At 38.6% G+C, this 26634-nt stretch overlaps 1 protein-coding gene across 1 annotated transcript; it reads left to right on the top strand.

Moving 5' to 3' along the window:
* On the top strand, positions 1–26299 carry COL9A2 (collagen type IX alpha 2 chain). The gene is made up of 32 exons (XM_053454740.1): positions 1–250; positions 3235–3309; positions 7327–7359; positions 7776–7838; positions 8636–8689; positions 9174–9209; positions 9315–9338; positions 9432–9485; positions 10534–10587; positions 11425–11472; positions 12088–12144; positions 12448–12501; positions 12614–12667; positions 13868–13921; positions 14847–14900; positions 15205–15258; positions 16032–16085; positions 16456–16509; positions 16717–16770; positions 16893–16937; positions 17189–17242; positions 18010–18063; positions 18192–18245; positions 18644–18715; positions 19323–19358; positions 19751–19795; positions 20828–20860; positions 21354–21500; positions 21889–21943; positions 23457–23645; positions 24289–24366; positions 24840–26299. Exons 1-32 carry the CDS (start codon positions 179–181, stop codon positions 25034–25036), a joined length of 2061 nt encoding a protein of 686 aa, XP_053310715.1. The 5' UTR covers positions 1–178; the 3' UTR covers positions 25037–26299.
* Positions 26300–26634: the final 335 nt, after the last annotated feature.

Below are 26634 nucleotides of genomic sequence, written 5' to 3'. Positions count from 1 at the left end.
TGTGAGTGAGTGAAGGAGCTGCATCTCACAGCCTCCTGTATTCGGGGGTCTGGTAACACAGGGATAGCTGGTGCTCCTGTCCTGGCTGCAGGATTGTACAAGGAGCCCGAGTCTGGCTACTTCTTCCTTTTCCCCGCTCCCCTTTCCGCAGGTCCTCTGGTAACCAGGAGCCCTCACCATGGTCAGCACCTGGGGCAGCCTTCGGGTCTTTCTGATCCTTCACCTTGCCAGCTTGTCTGTGGCACAGTTTGTAAGTTATTCCTTTCCTTTTATTTTAGATAGAATTCATGTGTGTGTAACCATGCCTGGTGTATATCCTTAAAAGCAATAGCGAAAAGGTGTTTCTATGCTAGCTTAATAATACTGTTCGATTGTCAGCGTTGTGTTGTCTTAAGTACCCACTTGATCACATTAGTACTTTACTGAGATGGAGCTAGACAGACTCCCAGCAGAAGCGGTAGTGGTTAATAATGTATGGGATTTAAAACTTGCATGGGATCGGCATATTGCTATCCTGAATCGAAGACAAGACCAAGGACTGATTAAGGTTTGAGTCTTTATAGTAGGAAAAACGGGCACCCTAGATGGACCGAATGGTTCTGTCGTCAGGTTCTGTCGTCAGGTTCTGTCTCTATGTCCCATGCGCACTAAGTGCTGATGCATGCTGAAGAAAACACACCAGTGACTAGCCGGACTGCAGGTAAATACCCAATGTTCCCAATGTCCTAAAAAATTGGCATTGAAATTGATTAGAGAATTATTTCTGGGAAATAATGCAGAATTCAACTGCAGAAACAATTCAGCAAAAGTGTAAAATGTTACCGTAGTTTTTGCCAGGGAGCACTTAATAGTCATGTGATCTGACAAAAAGCAAGCGCCGCTAGATGGTCGCCATAGAAACTGAAAAGACTGGTGTAATTCGTTTTAGGAAAGAATTAAACGGGTATACAAGGGAGTGCAATACATGTTTTGTCTAAAGTGGAACAGCCCCTTTAACTGCCAACTCCAAAAAAATAAAACACGCCATGCCATCCTAGACTGACTCTACTAAACTATTTCTACTTACACAGTATTACTGCAAGATGCCAGCGGCTGGCGATGACTTCTTGGCTGGCTGTCACTCGCAATAGTGTTTTGCTCACCCAAAGAACAGATACTTGTGCCACACGATGCCCCCTCTCTATGGGCAGATTTGTGTTCTTATCCCTGTATTGTTATACATTTGGATAATCCTAGGGGATCCTAAGATTAGGTTCCCATACAATAATCCTTCTTTATTAGGCTTTTTGTATTCTGAGTTATCAAGATATTTTACAGACTATCTATCTATCTATCTATCTATCTATCTATCTATCTATCTATCTATCTATCTATCTATATATATATATGCCATAACGGCATGCGTGACATCACTTCTCTTCTTCAAGAGTGATCAGTAATACTGCATCACATGCCTCCAACCAGGAAGGAGTTCTTAATAGGATTATTAAACTGAATGGAAATCATAATGCACTCAAATAGTGTAACACGGCTAGAAAGTCCACGTTTTACTACTTGATCACCAATGGAAATCATGTGAAACGAGGAAGGAGAGGACTGAATATATTTTGGATGCTGTGCAAGTTGATCAGACTTCACTAAAGTGATTGTGGAATCATGGTAACGACACCCAGCAGAGCTGGTATTTTAGATACCGATGATCTGAAAAAGACTAAGCTAGAATGGAAAAAAAAGGTTCGAAAAAAACAGAGGTTCACAAGGAAAAGTTTAATAGTCTTTATAAAATAATGCTGTTTTTGTGTAAAAAGTATAGCCAATCAGGGGGTTAAAAGCTGGGAGTCTGAAAGCCGAGTTTTGGGTGGAGGTTATGTGAGGGTGTTTGTAGTTCAGGAGTCAGGAGGAATGCGGAGACCTGAGACATTTAGCATTCATATGTGAGAACAAAGTTCCTCATTCAGCAGCCAGGGGCCTTCTCCTGATCGCCCTGCACTCATGGAGCCCCTGAACACAAACAAATACATGGAATGGCTTGCGGCTGGCTGAGGTTCCTATGTAAATGGGACTTTTATGCTACTGCGCACGGCAACCATCATGTAATGGATTCGCTTTCTTGTCCGTTTCTCCTGTTATGTGACATGATAAAAGCTGCAGATACACAGCAGTGACATATACAACCTCTAGGATACCATGATGTTCGAGGCCTTGTATATGTGCTACCTATTTACTTAGAAGATGTAGTAATGTATGAAAACCAAAGGCCTTGAACCAAAGAGCTGACAATGTAATCATAGAAGCACCAACTGATTCTCTCTTTCAATAAATATTTATTATACATATTGTAGTTAATTATTATACAATAGATGGACTTTAAGAAACAAAGTAGCTTTATGTTATCATATAGTTTTATTATACGTTATATACACATTTTCACTTTATTTTATGGTTTTTAAATGGACTCATCTAGTAGCAGAAGTTTTTTTCTTTTTTAACTTTTCCATCCAACTATATGCGATTGTGCAGGTAATATTTAAAAAAATATTTTTATTATTTTTTTTATGATTAGCCTTACAATGTATCCTCAAAGATCAATATTTTGAAAAGAGACCTTTTTAAAACATGGCTTTATGATGGCAAGATAAATCATCAACCGTAATTAGCAACATGCATGTGCTAAATGTATCTAATTGTGTAATTTCTTCTCTTAAACCATGTTGTGATATGCAGGTTCTTGACCGGAGGGGGTTGAGATATTGAGGAGCTTGCTCTGCGACTGAATAATATAGTACTTTCATTTGTGTGAAACAAGCGCTATATTCTTGCACCAATTCAGCATATTATTCCAGCTCTGGTTGTGATATCGGCATTATTAATATGACAGAATATCTGATTTAGAACATTATGTAACTTTGTACACCACTGTTGTTCACAGCTGGTGGCTTATAATGCAAATATACATCTTTTCATTAGACTCTGATTATTCACAGGCGGAAGAATGAGAAATGTATTAAATATTGATGCATGGCTCACATTGTCCTCGTCTGACTTGAACATAATCTTGGACACCCTCTTCCGTTTTGTTCGTGAATTATAAGTCCGTGACATTAGGGTTTTTTTTGATGGTGACAACAATATTTGAAGGTTTTATCATACAGACTGTAGTAGTTGAACGAAATAATTAAAAAAAAAGGTTTCATTCATTTTCTTGACACTTTGTATTTTCTTCTTTTTATGTAGAGAGGTCCTCCAGGAGAACCAGGTCCTCCTGGCCCACCAGGCCCACCAGGGATCCCAGGATCAGATGGCATAGATGTGAGTACACAAATCAGGAACAAAGAAGCTCTGTGTTTATCCTGGTTAAAGAGCTGCGCTTCCAGCATACCACCTCTAGATGGCGCTGTGACTGTTATAATGGAGGCACACTGGAATCCATAGGAATGTAACTGCTGTGTTTAGAATACTGTGACCACCCTTTTAATTGGGGCACATTAGAAAATAATAATCATGCAGGGAGGAAACATTTCAGTGCAGCCCCACAGTATAACTTTTCCATAAGCTGCGCTAGTAAGCAAGAGAATCTAGTCACTCTCATTTAGAAACATTATGACTCATACATACATAAATACAAACGAAATATATCAATAACTAAAAATATTTACAATATTTTACTCGCTTAATCTTCATCAGAGCTATATGGTATACTGCCAAAGTAGAGGGTCGTGGCATTAGCTAACCCAGTTTCACAGAAATAGCATTTTCCCCACTGGGGAGGAATGATTCTGTCACAGTGGGTTGCTGTTGCATGCCTGTGGAATTTAACATTGGTCTGTCACTAGAATGGGCAGTGTCTCCCGCTGATGGACCAGATTGGTGCTGCTAGTTAATGGGATCACTGTTGGTCTTTATTTTATATGGAAGGCGGTTATCAGTCAATACTAATACACGGGATACACTGAAGTGGAGCTTGTTTACTTACTATGGGAGGATAGGGTGGAGCTTCTCTGATGGAGTGCTACATTCTGTGTACTTAAGTATGCTTCCTGTTTATACTTCCTGGGAAAGTGGTGGGGTTAGAGAAGTGAGACATTATTTATTTCTAATTCTAGTAACTGAAGAAAGCATGCATTAATTTGCAAACAACAAAATGTATTCCACTGCAAATGAATTCTAGACCACCAGGACCAGACTGTTTATTGTATTTCAAATGATTTTAGATTACACAGGATTATTGCTTTGAATTCAGAGTACCTGCATACATCACATGAAGTCTAACTTGCACAGGATAGTCAGGCCTATCATGTTAATGGTAAAATGAAACATATATTTAAAAATCATTTTCTGATATTAAAAGTTTTGTGAATGGTTGGGTCAAGAAACGCAGTACAGCTAATGCCTGCATGTCACAGATATGTAGAGCTTTGAAATGATGGGAAATGTATTATTATTATCAAAATCAGAGCCAACACGTTTTCTGTTTAACAGCATAATTAAGCATATTTATGGTACGCCACTCCCATCCTAGTCCACTTTAGTGTGACCATTATGTATGTTTTTTCTTCCTCTGATGCAATATTATTGTTGATCTCAGTGGTTTTATATCAAGTGTCATTTTTATCAATTTTCACTCTCAGTTTAAACGATGCCGGAAGAGTTCAGGCAAATAAATGTATGTTTGTCACATGAATCACAATAACTCACTGGTGTTCAATTTATTTTTATTTCATTGGACAGTAAATATTCCTAACAAATAAACCATACAAAGCAGTATGAGACATCATTTTGCTGTAAAATACAACTTTTTACAGAGAAAGAGAAATAATTCATAATGTATGGCAACTCTGGGAAATCGTTCTGGGCACCTCAGCTGCTTACCTGTCCTCTTAAGCATTCTCTTGATTTCTGGCCTGCCAATTTTATGTATGTATTGTGTAGTATAATATATATATTAAATACACTTAACCTTTTTTTATCAATTTAAAAATGATACTATATATTAATAATATTGTAATGTAAAAATGTTGAGACTTGATTTCTATAGCTGTTAAAAAAAAAAGCTCCCAGCATCTTGGTTTTTGATTGGTTCATTACTTTCAACACAGCGACCTTGATTAAAATGGGTCAAACATATTCCGATTAAGGGAAAAAGTAACACTCCTCTAAACACAACTTCAGGACAACACTAAAGAAGTGTGAACTTGCAAAGCTTTGAAGGTTGTGATTGGTCATAGGCATACTTGAGAACTCTTGGCTGGAACTAGAGGCTCCTGGTGAAGCTCAGCTTCCTTGGGCCTCCAGATCCCTTTCCTCTTGGGCAGCATTTGACCAAGCCCACTCCCTGACCACTTCTCCTCCTACCCCCAGCTTATTTAAAGCTGCCTAGGGCCAGCACCACCCATGGGCACAGCTAGTTCCGCCTTCGCACCTCTGCACATGGCTAGCTCTACTCCTCCCTTAGAAGAGTAGCCTACCTCGAGCAGAACCAATTATGATTATATGGTTCTGTCAGTCAGGAGATGTCTGCCTAGACTGTATTACTGAATAATCTTAAAATAAGACAATTATACAGGATTAAACCAAAATATTTACATATTCACATTTTACCCATACACCTTCATACCTGTTAAAACAATTGGGGGGTGAGTGTATGTACCATATTATTGTTTTTAATAATAAAGCTAATACACTTACCTAGACATAGTTAACATGAGGACTTAGTAGATGGATGAAAATTGTGACTGATGAGGAGTTACTGCCAATCGAGAGAGGCAAACAAAAGGGACACAGACAAACACTAGGCCACTAAAACTTTTTAAAGAATAATGGGGGAGTTTCTCCTGTATCTCATAAGGATGGTTGGAGGTGGGCCTTTAATCACTATGAGGGATTGTATGAAAGGTTGCTTTTTCTGTGACTTTGATGGCTAAAGTCAATGCACAAAATAGTCCTTCTTCCTGAAGATGTATCGACTACACAGACCTGGAGTATGGGGGCAATTTCTCAGGATTTTTTGTGTCGACACAAAGAACAATGTCTATATTTATTTAATCGTCTTTTTTTTCTGTGAATATCATGCAAGTGGAGTCACTCTGTCAAGAGTGGATGATATCTTTCTTTGTGGTGGCTTGACACATTTTCTCTTTGTTGACTAGTGTCAACTGTTAAAATCTGCTTGACTTCCTTCCCACAGAAGTTATCATCTAATTTGTGTGTGTATGTTAAATGATGCCCATAGCGTTGTGACCATCTGAGTTTACAAATAATTAATAATATATAAAAACTGAGTCCATCTAGGTTAAACATTCTATAGGCAACACTAATTAAAATAATCCCATTCAAGTCACAGAGATTTCCCAGTTAAATCACAGAGATTTCCCAGTTAAATCACAGAGATTTCCCAGTTCTGATAAGCTACATTTCACTAAAGGTAACTATGTAGAAACGTTACAATCTTTCCATTTTTAGTAATATTGACTATGGAGAATACAGTCACATCGCTTACATACATATTGACTGCAGAAAGGATTGATAGGGCTATCTGTTTGTTCCTTTTAATGCCCTAAGATAGCTTTTATTTGCGATATCTACTATGCATTCTGTGAAATAGATTTTTTCTCGCATAACTTCTCAGTCCTCCATCTCTAATATTAAAACGCATCACTAGTTACGGCACTTTGTAAATGCCTTCCTCTTAGACCTTGTTTATCCCTGTAATATATTTCAATATGTGCCTTTTGTTTTTCTGGGGTGTACATATTAAGGTTTTTACGTCTTTCCTGGTATGTTTCGTTAGTAAGAAAAAATATACAGGATATATATGTGCAACCTTGGGATTGAGCACCCTACCTACCACACAGGTGTCTCATCAATGCTGTCCAGAGAGGGCTTTACATAGCATGATTTACATAGCAGTTTCTTTTGTGTTGAAATGCAGTGCAGCCCCACCGATTCAACTCCTTGGTAAGCAATATAGCCAGGAAAAATTACATAGGGCTCTAAGCAATATATATAGCCAGAGAGTGTGATGGAATCCCCAATATTCATGCCTTAAATAGGTGTTTTTAAATAGTATTTGCTGGGTTGGATGTTTCGTTAGTAAGACCTCATACCGTAGAGGCCGTGCTGTGAATTCTCATTTCTGTCTTTCTGCACATGGTATTCTAAATGCGTTGTCACTCATGATCTGTAAAGCAGGGTTAGTAGTACATCTTGTTGTTTTGCTCCTGATACCTCTTCTTATACAACATATCATCCTAACTACACGACATCTACACAGACAATGCCTTACAGTGATTGGGAAGGATTAATTAACTCTGTTTTTCTTCTCGTTAGGGTGACCCAGGGCCTCCAGGTATCGCACCACCAGTAAGTATGCCAAATAATACATGGGATAGCCATTTTTCCTTACACTCTTCGCAGCTTTATATGCCAGCCCCACATTGTCTTCTCTCCTCTGTCTACGCACTCATTTTCTTTCCATATAATTGCATTCACTAACCCATATGCCGTTTAAATACTAGACCAAACATTCCCCAGCAGTCTTTTCGTACCAGCTTCTCAGGCTGATCTCTATTATTCTTTCCATACTGCCTACTGTCTAATGTCCTCGTCATTATTCACCTACAGTGTATTTTCTTTGTATCCATAACTGTGCAATTCTGTGTCTCCTTGTCTGTAAAATGAGTCTTTATTCTGCCTCTTTGTCGGTCTAATTTTTTTCAGTATTTGGGAAAATGTACTTTCCATCGAATACCTTCCTCTAATTTTCACAATTCTTTTAGGGTGCAAAAGGAGATCCTGGCCCCCCTGGGCCAGATGGACTTTCTGGTGAATCCGGCATTGATGTAAGTAGTCCAGTAATCAGGCATGTTTCCCTGAGGGGGTCTATGTTTACAGCTCACAACTTTTTTTGACATAAGGCTAGCATCTGCACTATGGAGTCAATGAATGAGTTCATTCACATTCTAGAGCACCTGCCTAATTTTAATGCTCTTTGGTAATGCTGATCCTTACAGGGGAACTATGGGCATCATTTTATATCTTTCTAGTCATATTGTTGTAAGAAATATGTATGTGATTTTTTTCATTTTATACAAAAAGTTGATTTCATCATTTAATTAGTTCTGGCCAGTTATCTGTAACTGACAGAGAAGTGGACCTGCGTACATCAGATTAACAAAAATATTGGATACAATAAACCATGTGAAAATCCATTGTAATATATTTGGGCCAAAAGCTATGGCAACCATCCACAGACTTTTTAACTAAACGCAGCATGAAAAATATCATTCCTAGCCATGCAGAATACCCAAGCATTTCCCCGAAATAATTCTTTATTCAATTAACTGTTTTAAATGTGTTTTTGCCAAGAACACTTAATTGCCATGTGACACAAATACAGGCACTGATACGTATTGCCATAGACAACTTAAAAAGCTTCCTAAAATGTCCTTTGTCACTTTAATAAGATTAAACCTTCAGAGGAAAGAATACTATTGAAGAATGCAAGTAACATTTTGTCTAAGTGGAACATCACCTTTAACTTAGCAAATCCCCTCAACTATGACCCTAAACATGTATCAGCTTTGTTTAAGGAAATATGCATGACATTTACTGATGCCAGATTCTTTTCTACATGTAGGGTTTAACAGGAGCTAAAGGAGATCCTGGACCACCTGGCCGTCCTGGTCAAAAAGTAGGTGTTAGCGATAACTCTTTTCACAGCGTTCTTTGCACTTTTATTGCCTCCCTCTCTCTTTCTAATTTCCAATCTGTCTCAACCAACATTTTCAAATACATAACATTTATTCATAGCGGGGCTGTAGGTGGGAAGTTAAAATCAACAGACATGTTAAAACTGGAAATACCATTAACACATGTTAAGACAGGAGGAGAAGATGACTCTGCTTTTGTGAGCTTACAATCTGTTAAGGGAATAAGACAGTATATTATATTAATTTACAAACTATTTCCTTTGCCTTTGTTTATCATTTTTCAACATATCCATCACTTTAATTACTTCCAAACATAACCTACACACTAATCATTGTACTTAATGGCCCTATGAAACCTATCTCCAGCAGTGTTTTTGTTACAGGTTGAGGAGCTCCACAATACATATTTGGATTAAAGGCTTATTGATAATTGTAATATTGACAATTTTGTCTAATGCATTACAGGGCCAGCCAGGACTACCAGGACCACCAGGAAAACCAGTAAGTGGAACCATATTTTATCTTGCATGGTTTTCTTTTAATTTCCTCTTATTTCAATTACTGTGATACAAATTCACAATGTCTCTTCTCTCTGTTTTACCGTAGGGTCCTGGTATCGCTGGGCTTCCAGTAAGTAGGATATGGTTATTCCGCTATCAGTTAAACTGTTATCATGTGACCTACACACAGATAGTGTAATAATGATTTTTTTTTTAATATTAGGGTAGCCCAGGACCAGTTGGACTTCCAGGTGAAATAGGAGCTACAGGACCCAAGGTATCTAATTTGTATCCAACAAATTATATCAGATCTCAATCCAGCTCAACCAAACTCTAGTGGAATTGCTCTATGGAGGTCCATAAGCTTGCTATTATGCAATACAAGATGATGCAATACAAGTAGTGAAACAAACTAGAGTTATGGATATGAGCAGATAGCTGCAACAGTTTTTATACTGGGAATTCATAGAAAATAACAGAAGAAAATTAGTTGGCAATAAGATAATTCATATACCCTTAGTTTCATATATATATATATATATATATATATATATATATAATTAGTGCTTATCAGTTCTTGCTATATGATTATCTTACATCATCATTGAGCTGACCGTTGCAATTCGGTTTAATGATGGGAGAAATCACAAAGTGGAGTAACAATTATACCTCTAATGGCTAACTGAAAGGGTAATGAATGTAAGCTCGTAGGACACTAAGATGCCTTCTATTCTACTGCCTCTTTTTTCCTTTATAAAATAATTCAGCACCACTCCCTCTAGTGGTACAATATAATATAACATCTACTGGTTCTGAAAATAACATTCTGGACTGAAACATCAGTACAAATGTTCAAGTGCCAAGTATACCGGTATATATTTATAAAATGTCCCAAATGGTTTCTCACATATAAGAGAAGCATTCATGTTAGCTATAGTTTTCTATAAAATACTGCATTTGTTTTCCTGTCCCATCTGGTTAGTAATAGCACATAAAAGGTTAAAGACTCCTTTGTCACGACGTGTGCTGCGCAGAAAAATACACTCCATGAAAATATTCACCCATTCTCCATCCAAATCTGTATTCCATAATCTTAATACAGGAAGGAATATTGGTGGCTGAAGCACCAATGTTCCCACACATACTTCTAAATGGCGAAAACAAAGCGTGTCATTCCACAAAATTGACAGGTTAGGAGTTTGATGGCTATATTGATTTTGTATATCTTTTTCCGTCTAGTGCTTGGAGATATATTATTTTTAGTACAGTTTTATGTAGTTGCAGTCAAACTGTACTCATACTGTTTCTACCTTTTTCTTTTTAAGGGTATAAAAGGACCCGATGGATCAGCTGGACCCCCAGGGCCACCTGGTAGACCTGTAAGTGTATATGCCCACCACATAATTAGCTCTTCTTTGTATTGTTTTATCACTCACCTTATGTTAATACCAAGCAGTATCCAGCTTAACCTCCTGCTCCTGAGATATCTATGGTTCTTCCGCCATTATTGTTAAGTTGCTGATTGTTGTTGATTGGTCCAGACAACCTTTCTAAGGATCGGTGTGGAGTAGAGAGAGAGAACTTCACTGCAAGATATTGATTAGATAATTATGGCTCTGCGACACTGAGACACAGATCTCAGCTTCCTTTTAAACATATCTCACAAATAATTACACTGATAAATAAATAAATTCTGTTTTAGCAAATTCTGTAATGGCAACAGTTCCCTTTTAATTAGATAATGCCACCAGAACCTACATCTGATTTAGTGTTTGCCCACGGCATGCTTTCCTTAAATAAATGAATCATTAACCCCTTAATGACAACACCCGTACATGTACAGGCTCAAAATGCATTTGTTTTCAATGGGTTTAGGGACCGCCCATTGTCCTTAAGGGGTTAAATTCTCAACCTGGTCACTTTACATGTAAGGTGTGGGTACTTTAAATGGTTGTGACATTTTCCACTCTAACACCTTCGCGTTCCTTTGCCTTGGAACTGCTCTAGTCTGCATTAACTTTGCAGCATTACCTGTACAGTTCCTAAATCCCACAATGAGCAGTAAGTGCCGATTCGATGTAATTACAAGAATTTATCGCTGGGCACACAGACGCAAGGGAATAAGATGCTCAGTGAGCTCACTTAGGGATTCTTCCTGCGCCTTCGAAAACGGAGCCACTGTCTAAGAGCTTCTTCTAATCTCTTCTTCTAATCAGGGCCCTTCAGGGAATATCCAGGGGCTGGAAGGCAGTGCAGATTTTCTGGTAAGTAGCCAGTTTCGTGTAAAAGGCAACGTCCTACCTTTTCTTACAATGTACCGTGTTTATAACAAATTAACTCCAGGCCATAAATTAGTGCGATCAGTGGGGTTTCTACTGTATTTTAGAATGTCACGCAGTTGGGGCTCATCCAGTCATACCCTGACAGCAATTGCTTTCGACAGTCTTTGGCCTTTAGCGTTCAGGGCATGTTGGGGGTTGTCATCCACAGTTAACGTAGTGCTCGTTGTTATGTTTCTTTTGACCCTTATTAACCAAAGGATTCATTTCAAAGTAATTCTTAGGGATTGTGGGAAATAGCAAAACCAAACTATGTCTTTGGCAGCTAAAGATTACTAAAAAAGAGAGTTCATTAAACTGTGGGATAATCTGCAAATCATTTAACAGGCTATTAATATTATAATGTACTGAGCATGGGTGACCATGGGTCATACAGGCAACATGGGCAAACCTTAACGTTTCCTTCACCCTTAAGCCCTCAAACATATCACTTAAAATGGACATATACAGTGACATACTCACTCCTATGAGATCTTTTACTATACACTGATGGGTGGTATAACAATACTGTTAACTAACTGACTTTTGCCATCTTTGCAGTGTCCAACAAACTGTCCAGCCGGGCCAAAGGGACCACAAGGGCTTCAGGGAGTGAAGGTAAGCCAGATACCCATTTTGTCCACCAATATGTCCACCATTTTGGGGATGGTCCTTGGAGACTTCACTACATTTTGCAATTTGTTCGTTGTCCATTTATTTAATTCCTTTTTTCATTGAAACAGATGAATCTCTTCTGCTCTTGCTTTAATTAAAGAAAGTTCTACACATATTTATTTTTATAGATTTTAACATCAATATGTACAATATGGTTATAAATGGATGTTAATATATGATAATCTTTTCCATGGGTTCATGACGAAGTTGGGGCACATTGAATGACCTGAGCTTTTTTGTTTTTAGGGACATAAAGGACGTCCTGGACCCCTCGGAGAGCCAGGACTGCAAGGCAAAACTGTAAGTGTGACCTAAATCAATGCAAAGTGAAACAATTCAAGAGAAAGTTTATTGTGTAGACTGCATGTAATGGACTCTTCATGATTTTCTTTTTTCTTTTTTTGCCCTTTAGGGTCAAAAGGGTGATGTTGGAATTTCAGGGGAGCAAGGAATCCCAGGACCCCGGGTAATGAACAAAACCTGACCTTTATAAAATTATTACATTTCAGTAATCTCCCATAATGTGAGGACAGCCATGTTATTGCTCCTACCTCTTGATGATATTCTTTTGTCCATGTGCTCAAATACAATTTAGTGTCAGTACAAGGGCATCAGTGCCAATGGCTGGGGCATTTAGTGATGTCCATCACAAAGCCAGTTGTGAGACAATTGTCATGCGCACTACAACTTTGGTGCTAAAGTCCTAACGCTGCCATGAAATGTTTCCTACCATTTGTCTAGAATTCCCTAACGCAGTAGAATTATTCGGTCTAGCGTGAATAATTGCATGTTATTTCAGAAAGAAAAATCCCACAGTTTACTTACCGGTATATAATATTCAAGTAAATCATTAAAACTATCTAAAGTTAGGATACATACAATAAGAGATCCATGTTGTGCAACTATTTCAAAAGTATTCCAGTGACTAATTATTATACTACCGGTATTTTATAAATCCTAAAAATCTCTAAAATATTAAAATATCAGGTTTTTATTTTAACCTTTTAACTCTTTTTTTCCAATGTTTTTTTCTATTACATATTTTTTATTATTTATTCAATATATACAAAAACTTGGGTTAGCGACTTGCAATGGAGTCCTTTGGCACTTCTCTCTTGAATGCTATGTCGTCGCTGTAGGTTCAGTGAATGCCGTTGTTGGATGGATGAGTAGCTATGCCATCGGAAGCACTTTTTTTAGGCTCAGTAGATGCTATGGTTTTGCTAGAAAGGTGTGACAGATCCTCAAATGATTACAGTATAATGTGTACATTGTTGACTTTTATTAGCTATAGTATATATTTTGTATTATGTAAAAATATATATCACACCAGATTTAGGACATAATATGTCCACTGTTATTAGAGAAATATTTGCCAATATACCTAAAGTTAAGTATAAAGAACACCAAAAGAACATCATTAAATATATTATATATATATATATATATATACAAATTATTTTAAAATGATTGACTTTTATTTTAAGTAAAATATCAAAATATAATGTGTGCACTCTTCTGATCGTTTGCTTCTAATTTCTAAGAATATTTCAATAAATTGAATAATTTAAACCAGTAGTTCGTAATATGCAAAATAATAAGACATGTCAGATTTCGCTTTAAGCAATAACATTGAGTAATATAATTTGTTTTCCATGGTAAACAGGGCCCACAGGGAATCCGTGGCTATCCCGGAATGGCTGGACCCAAAGGAGAGACAGTAAGTGGACAGATTGTAATGTTTGTGGCAATCAAATGGTCTTTTTTTTATACATAAAGGGGTTTAGTCACTAAAAATTCACTCCCACTGAATAGACCAAATTCTAAAAATACATAGAATGGAGAGGATATGCTGGAAATGATTTCCTCAGAGCAGGGTGATAAACGGTAATCTTTATTGAAAATTGTCATAAGAAGAATATTATACTGTAAATGCATGAGGGCCACAAATGTCCCTTTTAGGGATCTTAAGCACGGCCCTCTAGGACAATAAGGCTCAGGAACACTGACTTGGAGCAAACTGTGATTTTTTTTTTTGTTGCTGGTGCACAAAACACAAAATATCCCCAAAACAGAATCAAACAAATGAATGCTAGCTCCCATTGGAGCCCTCTCTGGCTACACTTTTCTGGCCCAGACTGACCAGCCTAACTACTCACTTCACTCCCCTGTCAGATAGTACATACTGGTCCAGGCAGACTTGAATTCAAGGGATTTTCAGGCTCCAGGGGTTTTTGATGCCCCGCACTTGATGTAGGCTTCATCAAAGTTCTGGACTGGGTCCTGCAAACCTAGCTTGGACATCCAGTCTGCTACAATAGTGGAGTTGGGGCATTGGACCACCCTGCCCTCCAAATGCTCCACCCTAGTGACCTATACAGATGATATGCAGAAGATAAAAACACAACAAAACACCATCACAATACATACATTCCAAAATATGCTGCTAGATTGCAGACCCAACCAGGGATTTGGGTTTCAGGCAATATGGTAACTACAGTGATTATTGCAATGGACACATCTCCCCCTATGGAGAGAACACAGTGTGGCAGACCAATATTTGTCTTTATGTACTAGTTTAGATTTTTTGTGTTTTATAGAACTTTGTTTTCTATCAATACATGATTTTCCTCTGTATTCTGCAGGGTCCTACTGGATACAAAGGGATGATCGGATCTGTTGGAGCCGCAGGGAAGCCAGTAAGTCAGGGTGAATGCCACCTTTTGCCCAGGTGGTGCCTTATATGTTATCAGAAGAAAAATCTAATCAGATATTTGATAGTATTACTTTTTAACACATTTTTATTTTCAAAAGATTAGCAAATACTTACAGTGTTAAAAAGAAAGCACAACTTCAACACTCTCCTCCTAATGTGAATTCCTGAATACTCATTATGGACTCCCCCGCAGAGCAATTCAACAATTAATTAGAAGGAATTTGAGGATTTTATCACTAATGAGTCTGAGTCTGTAGGGTTTCTAAACTTCCCTATGTCTGTTTCAGGGTGAGGAAGGGCCAAAAGGACCCCCTGGAGTGCCAGGAGAGAAAGGAGACCGGGTGAGTCACTTATTGTGTTTCACATGATTAGTTCCACAAAAGAGATGTACACAATGCTGTGTCGATTGTCAAAGGTGTTAAACACAAATAAACATAAACTGATCTACAAAAGCACACACTCATTCCCACATATACCCACTGATCTATACAAGGAGAACACCAATTAACATTCTTACACACAGATCTACACAGCAACCATATGATGTCTTTAATCTGCTCCTTGGGGTCATCTCAAGCAACTGAATCAGGAGACCCATGCAAGTGTAAACCAGTTATGTGGGGGCTCTAAATTAGACCTGACCCACCAGAAATGTACACTTCCCAAGTGTCCTGAGGGGGCGCTATTCTGTGGTATTCTAGCAGAAATCTATTCATCTACTCTAACATAGATCTCAATGACTCATAAGCAGCTACACTATGAGTATGATACGAAGAACAAACTGCCAGTGCTCAAAACCCAACCCTGTACGTCTATATGCATTATATTCTATCACTCTGCAGCAATACAAACGAACAAACTATAGAGAACAGTGTCAACATCGCAGGTGACATTGTGCAGTCTGGTGCCTAGGCTTAAGTACTCTGCTATAATCTGAGTTGGTGTATTATTAAATTTACGCCCAGAACGCACTGGAAGCATTCAGCCCATGGGGCTAATCCATCCAGGTGGTCAAGTAATAAAGCAGCCCAAGATACATCCCGACAACTTGCTCAGTTATCCTCATGTAGTCTTTTGTCTTAAAATCTATTACCTATGCACATTTATATTCCAGGGAGCTCGTGGCATCATTGGACAAATTGGGGCCATGGGACCAAAAGGCAACAACGTGAGTTATACACATTACTGTATGCTACACGTTCATAGGCGATGGAGATGTTCATTGAGCATGAAGCCTTCAGGATCTATAAATCATTTTAACCATTTTCTGACGACAATGATTAAACTAGTGTTCTGTAAAGATTATTTCACTGATCTGTATATTATTAACAAGCATGACTCCTTAGTGACTATTGCTTAATACGTTTGGTAGACTTGACAGGCTTTGGAAAGGGAATATGGGTTAAAAGTAGTACAGTTGTGCCCTTTGCTTTAAAGCTAGGGACAGGATCTCCAGAATCAGATTGATAAACCAAGGTATCTCCTGTTTGCTGCTGCCCTTTCTTCCATGTGTTCTAATTCTTGTTTTTTGCCTCTAGGGTCTTCCTGGTATAGATGGAAAAGATGGTACCCCTGGCATTCCTGGAGTGAAGGTCGGTAATGCTATGAACTATTGTCTCTATTTTGCTCCATCATATCTACCCTTCTACTTTCTTTTTCCCTGTGTGGTGTGCACATTTTTGTCATTTTATACTTTTTAGATTTTCCCATTCCTTTACATTCCTGTTATTCCTATATGATTTAGCATTTCTTGGTGTAATCCATGTCTGCCTCTAAAGTATTCCTTTCCTAATTTTTAGGGTAGCCCTGGTCGCAATGGGATCGCAGGTCCTCCTGGTCATCAAGGACTTGCTGTAAGTGTACATAGCATCTTCCTACCTTATCAGCTGCTGATAAGTCATACTGATCTTCTGGTACTGGTACTTGCATATTTCATCTACTCAGTTTCTTCATCTTGCTCCTTTTTCTTTCTTAGGGCTTGCCAGGTCAGCCTGGAGCTAAAGGAGGATTTGGACAGAAGGTAAAAGAAGACATTTACATCTTACGGCTCAGTGACTCTAGACAATATTTGGCCATCGGGTGATATTAGATATTTGGGGGGAATATTCTATGGGACAGTTATGACTAGGTGCTTGGGACTAAGACATGTCAATATCCATTAACTTAAATAGTGCTGGAACATGCGGTAACAACTCTTGTTATGGTCAGGAATCTTGGCTTCTGACCTTTTGTTGATGTATTTTCATAACCAGCTTGCTCTTTTGCTTGTAGGGTGAGCCAGGTTCTCGTGGAGAGCCAGGATTCACAGGAGCTCCTGGAAAGCAGGTTCGTAAAAATGAAAATCTGGTCTCTTTCCGTTGAAATGAAAATCTGTTTGTTTTTTCACAAAAAGTAAAGACCTTTGAAGTTTGAAGTTAGTTTTTAACATTTGTCATGGGTTCCATAAAGCATTTGGACAAAATCTGCTTTTGGTAGCTGTTGATTATGAGTTGATGCGTACAATAAGTATTCAAAACAATCTCATTATTTTATGCATTTTTTGTTCCATGAATTTGGTAAAATAGTAATATAATAATTCTGTCAAGTTCAACCCTAACTGATTCTTATTTTATAAAACATTTAGCATCATTATTATTTTATATAAAAAATAAGTAGAAATAGCATACCAGGTTAAATTGTTAATTTTAGCTTTATTCAGAATCTGTCGGATATGATTTGGTATTAACATAACAGGGATCTCTAATTATGGATTTTATTTCATGCAAAAGGGTCATGCTGTGCTCTGATTTTCTTTATTTATGCCCATTAGCAGTAAAATAACATTAAATGGAATAATGTTTGAACAATGTAAACCTGAATGCAGCTATAGCTGTATGTTAGTTGAACTTCCAAACCAAAACCAAAAATCAGCAGTCATGTCTTGTATGTCATGTATAAATATCTAAAGATTATATATATATATATATATAATCATGCAAATAAAATTAAAGCGTATTTAATATACACTAGAAGATGCATATATATATATTCAAGGAATATCTCTCCACCTTCCTTCTCGTGTTTGCATCCTATATATAATGTCCATTTTTCAGGGAGAAAGAGGTCCACCTGGAGAAGCTGGTCCAAGAGGCGTTGTTGGTGTGAAGGTGAATAAATATCCTGGTGTTGTATTCTTATTTTCCCTTTCCCCTATAACTCTTTTCACTTGATGTTTTTTTTAAGTATTAATAATGCTTAAGAGATGGAATAACAGTAATGTTTGTCTCATTTACAGGGAGATCGTGGGGAGAGAGGACCAGTCGGACCAATTGGTCTACAGGGCAAAGTAGTGAGTAGACTAGTTTGATGTACAAATACAATAATATAGAGAATAATAACAATTTGGAGCAATGTAAAGGGAATATCCCACTGGTGTTGATAACTATGTAGCATCTACTTTTTTGGTATGAATTTACCATTATAAATAAAGAGCAGGGGCACCATCTTCCTGTGCCTGTACACTTCAGCCAGTCTGTCTAAGCTCCCAAAGTATTGGCATTGGCACAGCCAATTGTTTTGCCACCTTTTTTTCTAGAATTATGTGATTTGCAGTTTAGGTTCTGGTTAATATGTGTCCTATATATTAGATAAATAAACATGCATTTTATATGAACATACATAAAACACAGAAATATTGTTCAGGACATTTTACTTTATGGTCCATTCTAATTATTCTATTTTTTTTAGGGGGCAAAGGGTGAACAGGGTCCTCCTGGTGTACCAGGACCCCAGGGAATTCCCGGAATTAAAGGAGACAAGGTAATTGACCGGATATTTGAGAACTACAGTGTAAACCAATGGGTAAAATGTATAACATAGGAGAAGAGCCATATCAAGGCCCACTAAGGTCCTATGCAGTCCCCCGCCACACTTCCTTCTAGTGAAATAAACAAAGTTAATTATAAAATACTTTATTTAGAAAACACTTGTATGTTCCCTTCTGTGTGCCTGCATTCTTAGGCATGGGGGTAGGGACCCCAGAAGGAAGCACAGACATTATGGCACATTGTGCGTGGTAGGTTGGATTGTTGAGATTCATGGCCATGGGTCATAGGCAGCTGTCTAGGTTGCCTAATGAGCGATCTGGCACTGAATGGAGGATCTAATGCAGTGGGAGCAGGGACAAGGTGTTTTATGCCTACCATTGGTTCAAAATATTCTTAATTCTTACATTTGCAATTTAGTGAGACTTGAAACTTAATTTTACCAAATATAGTGAAGCTTCCATAACCCATAAATGGTATACATTAATGTGCAAGGCTGCTTATCATTTAAACTACATGTTGCAAGTTCGTGTTGGGAAAGGTGCTTTGAGTGTTGCAGAATAAGCCTAAGCACTTAAGATAATTTTGTTTCTTTCCACCAGGGCTTCCCTGGAAAAGTTGGGTCAAAGGGAGAGGTGGTAAGCGACTTATCTTTCTTATTTATAGTAATGTGTATTCATGGATAGCTGCAAGGATGAGAACTATGTCAACATAAGCTATCCATTTGTGTCTGTACGCAGCTATACATGTTAATATTTTTTTCAACAGCCTTTTTAATATAGCTGTTTTCTGCACACAGTATTGAGATGTGTCTTCTGAAACTCTTTAAAAATATAATTGGGCAGTTCTCACTTATTTGATGTGTAAACATTTAATACAGCTTTTACATATTCTCTAAATGTATTAGTCCACTCAATGATTCCCTAGTGATTTGAGCAACATTTAGTTCAATCAGAGATTGCCAGTACTGCATCATTCAAACTAAGATATGTTTTGCATGTACAGAATAATGCCAGATCTTTTCTTGCAGGGAGATCCTGGAGTTGAAGGTTTGGGTGGAGAGAAAGGAGAGAAGGTAAGGAGCATGATGATGAGAGATGATGAAAATCTAGAAGCACTTTTCCCTCAATGCGTCTCCCTGCCCCCAATAAACATTTATCAGCAATGAAGCTCCCTGAAGAATGGCTTCAATAAACCATGGTTTAAGTGTAAACTGTAGAGCCACGTGGTTTTCAAGTTGTCCAATAGCTTAAATCTGAGGAATAGACATGACAGGCACATAGTCGATTGTGGGCCCCCTAAAAACAAAAACCCCTGTTAACCCCAAAACCTCCAATAAAACACACACACTTTTTATTATGATGGAAATATATGTCCACAGCTTTATTACACATTAAATATAATAAAAAGTCATTGTCAAGAAACCAAAACAACATTACAGTATTGACAATTACCCCACATAAAACAGTGACAATGACCCCACATATAATAAACATCAGATGTACAGTATAAATTACAAAGTGCCACCAAAAACTTGAACCAGAAACAATTGTAGAGTTGTTTGGTCATACCAAAATACCGCTGCCAAGTGAAGCCCCGCCGCTGTGATAAAACAGGGAATAAACAGAACTATAGATCAAAAGTGAATGAACCTCTCAAAATAGGGAGGGTGGGTGGTTCCCTAAATATATAACCCCATTTTAACCCTTCCTGCTACTGACCTTCAACCAATCAAATCAACTTGTTTCAAACTATGCTCACCTCTAAGCTCTGTCAAGGTCCCCTCCACTAAGTTGCACTGCTCCATGGGCTACCTCAGAGGAGTTGAAGACTTGACAATCTACATTCTGCTCTTTGAATGCTTGTCTGATCTTAAACTTCCATAGATCTTCTTTGGGATGACAATATCCATTTTTATGACAATTTGGTTAGTCACTTTGCAGTTTGGTAAAAAAATTTACAATTCAAAGTCATATTTTAGGTAACATCATCATCAGAAAAACAATATAATGATTCCACGTACTCTTAGCATCAGAGCCATCCTTTTCACTGCTTACATCTCACCTGATAATGCAGACTAATATGTATTTTTACTTTATCTTTTTAGGGAGAATCTGGTGAACCTGGTCCCAAAGGGCAGGCAAGTACATGTGTTGCATTATGCATACTATGGATATTTAATGAAGACCACCATGAAAAATCATTTTTGGGTGTATAGAAAATTTAGGTTCAGCTCTTTCCAGTTCTTGAAAGCATGGTCCCCTTTCACCACTCTGATGTGTTAAATTACCAGACATGGACTTTGCCACCATATTTTATATTCGTATAAGCGGGGATTAACATAATGCTGATGCAGGTAAGAGCATCTTGGTGCCATTCTGTACATAGTACTCAAGAAAGAATGAAAATGTATTAATATTAAAAAAGCAGTATGATTATATAGACAGCATTCTCTTGTCCAGTTAATGCTTCCCAAGGGGATCTTAACATGAAATCAATAGAATAGATTAAGGTCTGGATCTAAAAAAAACCCTTAGCAACTTGCATATAGTACTTATTCTGTTTTGAGGTCTTCCATTTTCTAATGGCTTCTCTTCATTGAAGTTTCAATCTTTTCTTATACCACTTCGCAGCAAGGTGTCCATGGAGAATTGGGATACACTGGTCCCACAGGAGACCCTGGCCAGCCTGGAGTACATGGGCTTGCTGGTCAACCAGGGCCACGAGGGCTGAATGGTGAGAGAGGAGTACCTGGTTTGCCAGGACGACAAGGAGTTCCAGTAAGCCTTTTTCAAAATATTCCATGCTACACAAAATGTTTGTTTCTACATAGACTCCTAGGTCAATGTATAATCCCTGGGAATATAGGTCAAAGGCTGTTCTACAAATTTTTAGAATATACTACCAAGAACATAGCTAGATCATTTATTAGAAGATGTGGAACTGACATAACCTACATATCTTAATGGTTCATGCTTAAGTTGGGCGGTGCTTGATGCATAAGGACTGGTGGGATTGCCATGAAGAGCTAATGTGTAGGTAACTGCATTTAATTAAACATACAGGAAGGCTAAGTCTGCTGTCTGTATATGATTACAGTCTGCCACTATCACCTCAAGTTCAAAGTATTTCTTTTAAAAGTCATTGTATTCATCCTCTGCCTTGCAGGGTCGTGATGCTGGTGACCAGCACATTGTGGAAGTGGTTCTGAAAATGCTACAAGGTGAGGCATTGCAAAAATCAAATCAGCAATTTATTGCATAGGTAATACAAAGCAATGTAAATGTATCACATAGAAACACATAATCTGATGGCCGATAAGAACCGTTCGACCATCTAGTCTGCCCATTTTGTTCTGATGTAAAGACTCAAACCATGATCAGCACTTGGTCTCATCTTAGATTCAGGACAGCCATATGCCTATCTCATGCATGTCTAAATTCCCTGGTGTTAACTACAAGGAAATGATACAATTATTGCTAAGGCAGAGCATTTTTTACCATTTGGAGTTTGGAAAGTATTCAACCAGGGCCGTAGGAAGGGTGAGGCAAGAGAGGCACTTGCCTTGGGTGCAGCTGCAATGGGGTGCATAGCTGCCAGATCAGCAGCTACAGGACTGGTTGGGGAGATCAAAATCTCCCATTAACAGGTCCAACATAAGTGAGCACCAGGTCTGTCACTTCAGACCTCGGCTTCCATGCTCCCTAATCATTACGTGCTGGCAATTGATGCCGAGCGCCGAGATGAGATCATCCAGGCGCTCTGCATCAGTAGCCGGCGCATATTGATGAGGGAGCAGTAAAGCAGAAGCTTGGAGATACAGACCTTGGGTGTCCAAAATTGAATGGTGGAAGATGGAAGGTGGAGGATGGAGGATGAGAAAGGTAAGAGGTGGAGAGAAAGGGGTGTAAGGGCAATGTATGTGTATATATATATATATATATATATATATATATATATATATATATATATATATGTGTGTGTGTGTTTGTAAGCTTGTGTGTGTGTGTATGTGCATATGTGTGTGTGAGGGCAGTGTATGTGTATATGTGTGTTTATGGGCTGGTGTGTGTGAAGGCAGCGCGTATATGGGCTGGTGTGTGTAGAGGCAGTGTGTGTGTATATGCGTGTTTATGGGCAGGTGTGTGTATATGTGTGTTTGTGGGCAGGTGTGTGTGAAGGCAGTGTAGGTGTATATGTGTGTTTATAGGCAGTGTATGTGTATATGCATGTTAATGGGCAGTTGTGTGTAAGGGCAGTGTGTGTGGGCAGTCGTGTTTAAGGCCAGTGTATGTGTATATGTGTGTTTATGGGCAGGTATGTGTAAAGGCAGTGTATATGGGCAGTCATGTGTAAGTGCAGTGAATATGTATTTGCATGTTTATGAGCAGGTGTGTGTAAAGGCAGGGTTTTGTAAGGGCAGTGTATGTGTATATGTGAGTAATGGGCAGGTGTGTGTAAAGGCAGCGTGTATGGGTAGCCGTGTGTAAGGGCAGTGTATGTGTATGTGTATAGGTGTGTTCATGGGCAAGTGTATGTGATGGCAGTGTAAATAAAAAAATAGCTGGGGGGGCACAATTTTCCAGAGCAACAGAAGCTAGCTACGGTGATTAGCTAGTCTTAAGTAATGAACAGCAGTAATTAAATACTTGTAAGTAAATAACAGTAAGCAGCCACTTGTGTGATACATACAATCTTTCCTATAACATTATGATCTTTTTGCTTGTTCATTACAGAACAACTTGCAGCTGTGGCAGTCAGTGCTCAGAGAGCAGCCTTGGGAGGAGCTGGTGTTGTGGGGCCACCTGGACCACCTGGACCACCAGGTCCACCTGGAGATCAAGGACCACACGGCCACCATGGGTCTCGTGGTGTACCTGGAATTGTGGGTGTGATGGGACAGATCGGAAACATAGGCCCTAAAGGTTTGTGAACTTGCTTCGGTTGTTGAAGTGGGCACAAATGTCACTGGATAGAAGGAATAAGGGAATATGCTGAAGAAAAATGTGACTGAATCACAAGCAAAGCTAGTACTAAGTTAAACCCCAAAAGCCAATACAGATTTGCTCACCAGATACACAGGTCCTTGCAAGAGTCCTTTTATATGTCGGTAAACAACAACATTACTGGGGCAGAGGACTTTTTAGTCTCATGTACCTTTTTTAGCTCCTCTTCTGATGAGCCAAGATGAGCAAACTGTTGGGCTCCAGCTTACACTGGTTTGCTTAACTTAAAATAATAGCTCCTGGCTGCTTTAAATTGTGTAATGTATATGCTATTTTGTTTCAACATTAAAATGGTGCTTGTACTTTCTTTACAGAATATCATACTTAAATTTAAAGAAGATACATTTCAATAGTACTGTACACCCCTAATGTAATATATACTTGTGAACCCTACACCTCAACAGAAAAAAACTAATTCTGCTCCTAAATAACGTAAATTAGAAGACGTTTGAAATAATACCACACATTTAGGATTGTTGATATCTATTAGTTTGCATGCAGCATCACAAAAGCCATGTTTTCCATTGAATTTTTCCACTAAACCTTTGCAATCTTCCTGCAGGAAAGCGAGGAGAGAAGGGAGATCGGGGTGATACAGGTCGTGGACACCAAGGTTTGCCAGGACCCCCAGGAATCCCAGGTAAGACCCAAACCCATACCCAAATGTTTTAATTAGGGAACTGTAAATGTAATGGTTGATAATGAGAATAGGTGCCTTATAGTCTAATACAGTGATGGGGAACGTTTTTGGGCCTGAGTGCCCAATTTTCGTCATGAAATTAAGTAGCAGACCTCAAAGTGCCTGCCCCTGGAGTAGTGCAGTGTAGTATTCACCTTCCAGAAAAACAAAACATAAAACACGGAAGCATTTACCTACATACATACACACACGCACACACATATATATATATATATATATATATATATATATATATATACATTTACACATACATACATGCATACACACACTTACATCACACAGATTGACAGATACAGTCTAACCTATAGACAATTTGGTTCCATGTTTTTTAAGCCTGAACAATGTAGTACTTAACAAAGATTTGAACAGTGTTTTACTGACTTATCAACGTTTTTTTTTTTTTTCTCCCAAAGGTATCCCTGGCATTCCTGGCCATGCCCTTGACGGAAAACATGGAGAGAGAGGTCCTGAAGGAGCAGCAGGACAACCCGGAAGGCCAGGTTCTCCAGGGCCTCCAGGCCTTCCAGGATTTTGCGAAGCAGCAGCTTGTTTGGCAGCATCTGCATACGCTCCAGCTTCTCTAACTGAGCCAGGTACCATCAAGGGTTAAGGATCCCACTTCACCCGTCTACCATTCCCCCAGGATGCCACACACAAACTGAGAAATCTGAATTAACTAGGGAACTATCCCATTCCCTGCTGCATGGGCCCACACCCCACATGTACCCCCTCACTCCAAAGGGTTCTTTCTGGCAGAGAATGGGGTTAATGGTATCAACGGAACCAGAAACTTTGGCAAGGCCAAGGGAGGAACCAAAGAAAGAGGTTATGAGGCTCAAAAATGAAAACCTAGCCACACAGTACCTCACTCAGCCACTATCCTAAACTCTTAGACATCAAGAAAACCCTGCCTCTCTCTACTTTGGAAACAAATAGGAGGATCATGAGATGATATGGCTACCTGAGGAGCAAATGTGGTGTAGGAATGAACTGACATCAATGTATATGCCACAATATAAAGCAATATTAATGGTGCATGGAGAACAATGGGATAGTATTCTTACAGATTGTTACACTCACGTGGGAACCATTGGTAAATGTGAATAAATGTGTTACCATTAACAAATAGACAATCCATAAATGTACCAGGAAAGTCCATTCAAAATGTTACCATGCACACAAGCAAGAACTTTGTCAGTTCCTGAATAATTGTTAGAATTAAAGCAATTGTGTGAATCGACTCTTATTCTTAAAGAACCAAAATATAATGCTATACCTTTTACTGCTTTATACCTCTGCACATTGCTAGCGTTTAGCTGATAAATTACTCACGGTCTTAAGTTTGGCATATGTTATCTTCCCAGTATACATGTATACCGGTACATTCCCCTCGCCTTCTTGTAAATATAGCTAATAAGAAGTTTAATGGGACATAGCTTAAAAAAAAGCACAACAGATTGGTGTTATGGGACTGACAGCGTCCCTTTTGCCATATCATGTCATAAGAGACAGATATTAATTGTATCATTAGTGATCTGCCTCTCTTTTCTGTGCTAGATATGTTTCCAGCTCTGTAGGTAATGTTGGTATGTCTGGTGAATCGTGTTTGTTCCGTCTGTCATTGAGAGAGACGCTTTTGTCTTCGCTGTATGTTTGTCCTACGTGTCTGTGTATGTCTATCTCTCTTTTCTGTCTGGTGTCAATTTTTGCGTGGGTTCTATCTTTCTCTTCCCTCTTTTGGTAAATATAATTTTACCTTCAACATGAAAATTACATGTGTGTCTCTGTTTTGCGCATTCTTCATGTCCTCTTCGTATCGTATGTGGAAAATGAGCATCAAGCATGTTTGTAATAAAGCGTTGTTGTATATGTCTCTTCTGTCTGTGTGAGAGGTACTTATCGCTGCATATGCCTCTTCTGTCTGTGTGAGAGGTGTTGCTATATATGTCCATCCTGTCTGTATGAGAGGTAGTTGTATATGACCCTCCTGTCCATGTGAGAGGTAATTGTCACAATATATGTCCTTCCTGTCGGTGTGAGAGGCGTTGCTGTATATGTCCCTCCTGTCTGTATGAAAGGTATCTGTATATGTCCCTCCTGTCGCTGTGAGAGGCGTCGCTGTATATGTCCTTCCTGTCGGCGTGAGAGACTTCGCTGTATATGTCCTTCCTGTCGGTGTGAGAGGCATTGCTCTATATGACCCTACTG

This window comes from Spea bombifrons, chromosome 2, assembly GCF_027358695.1.
Source record: "Spea bombifrons isolate aSpeBom1 chromosome 2, aSpeBom1.2.pri, whole genome shotgun sequence".
Classification (NCBI taxonomy): Eukaryota; Metazoa; Chordata; class Amphibia; order Anura; family Pelobatidae; genus Spea; species Spea bombifrons.
The sequence above is the reverse complement of the archived record's forward strand: the minus strand, read 5'-3'. Positions and strand labels throughout refer to the sequence as shown.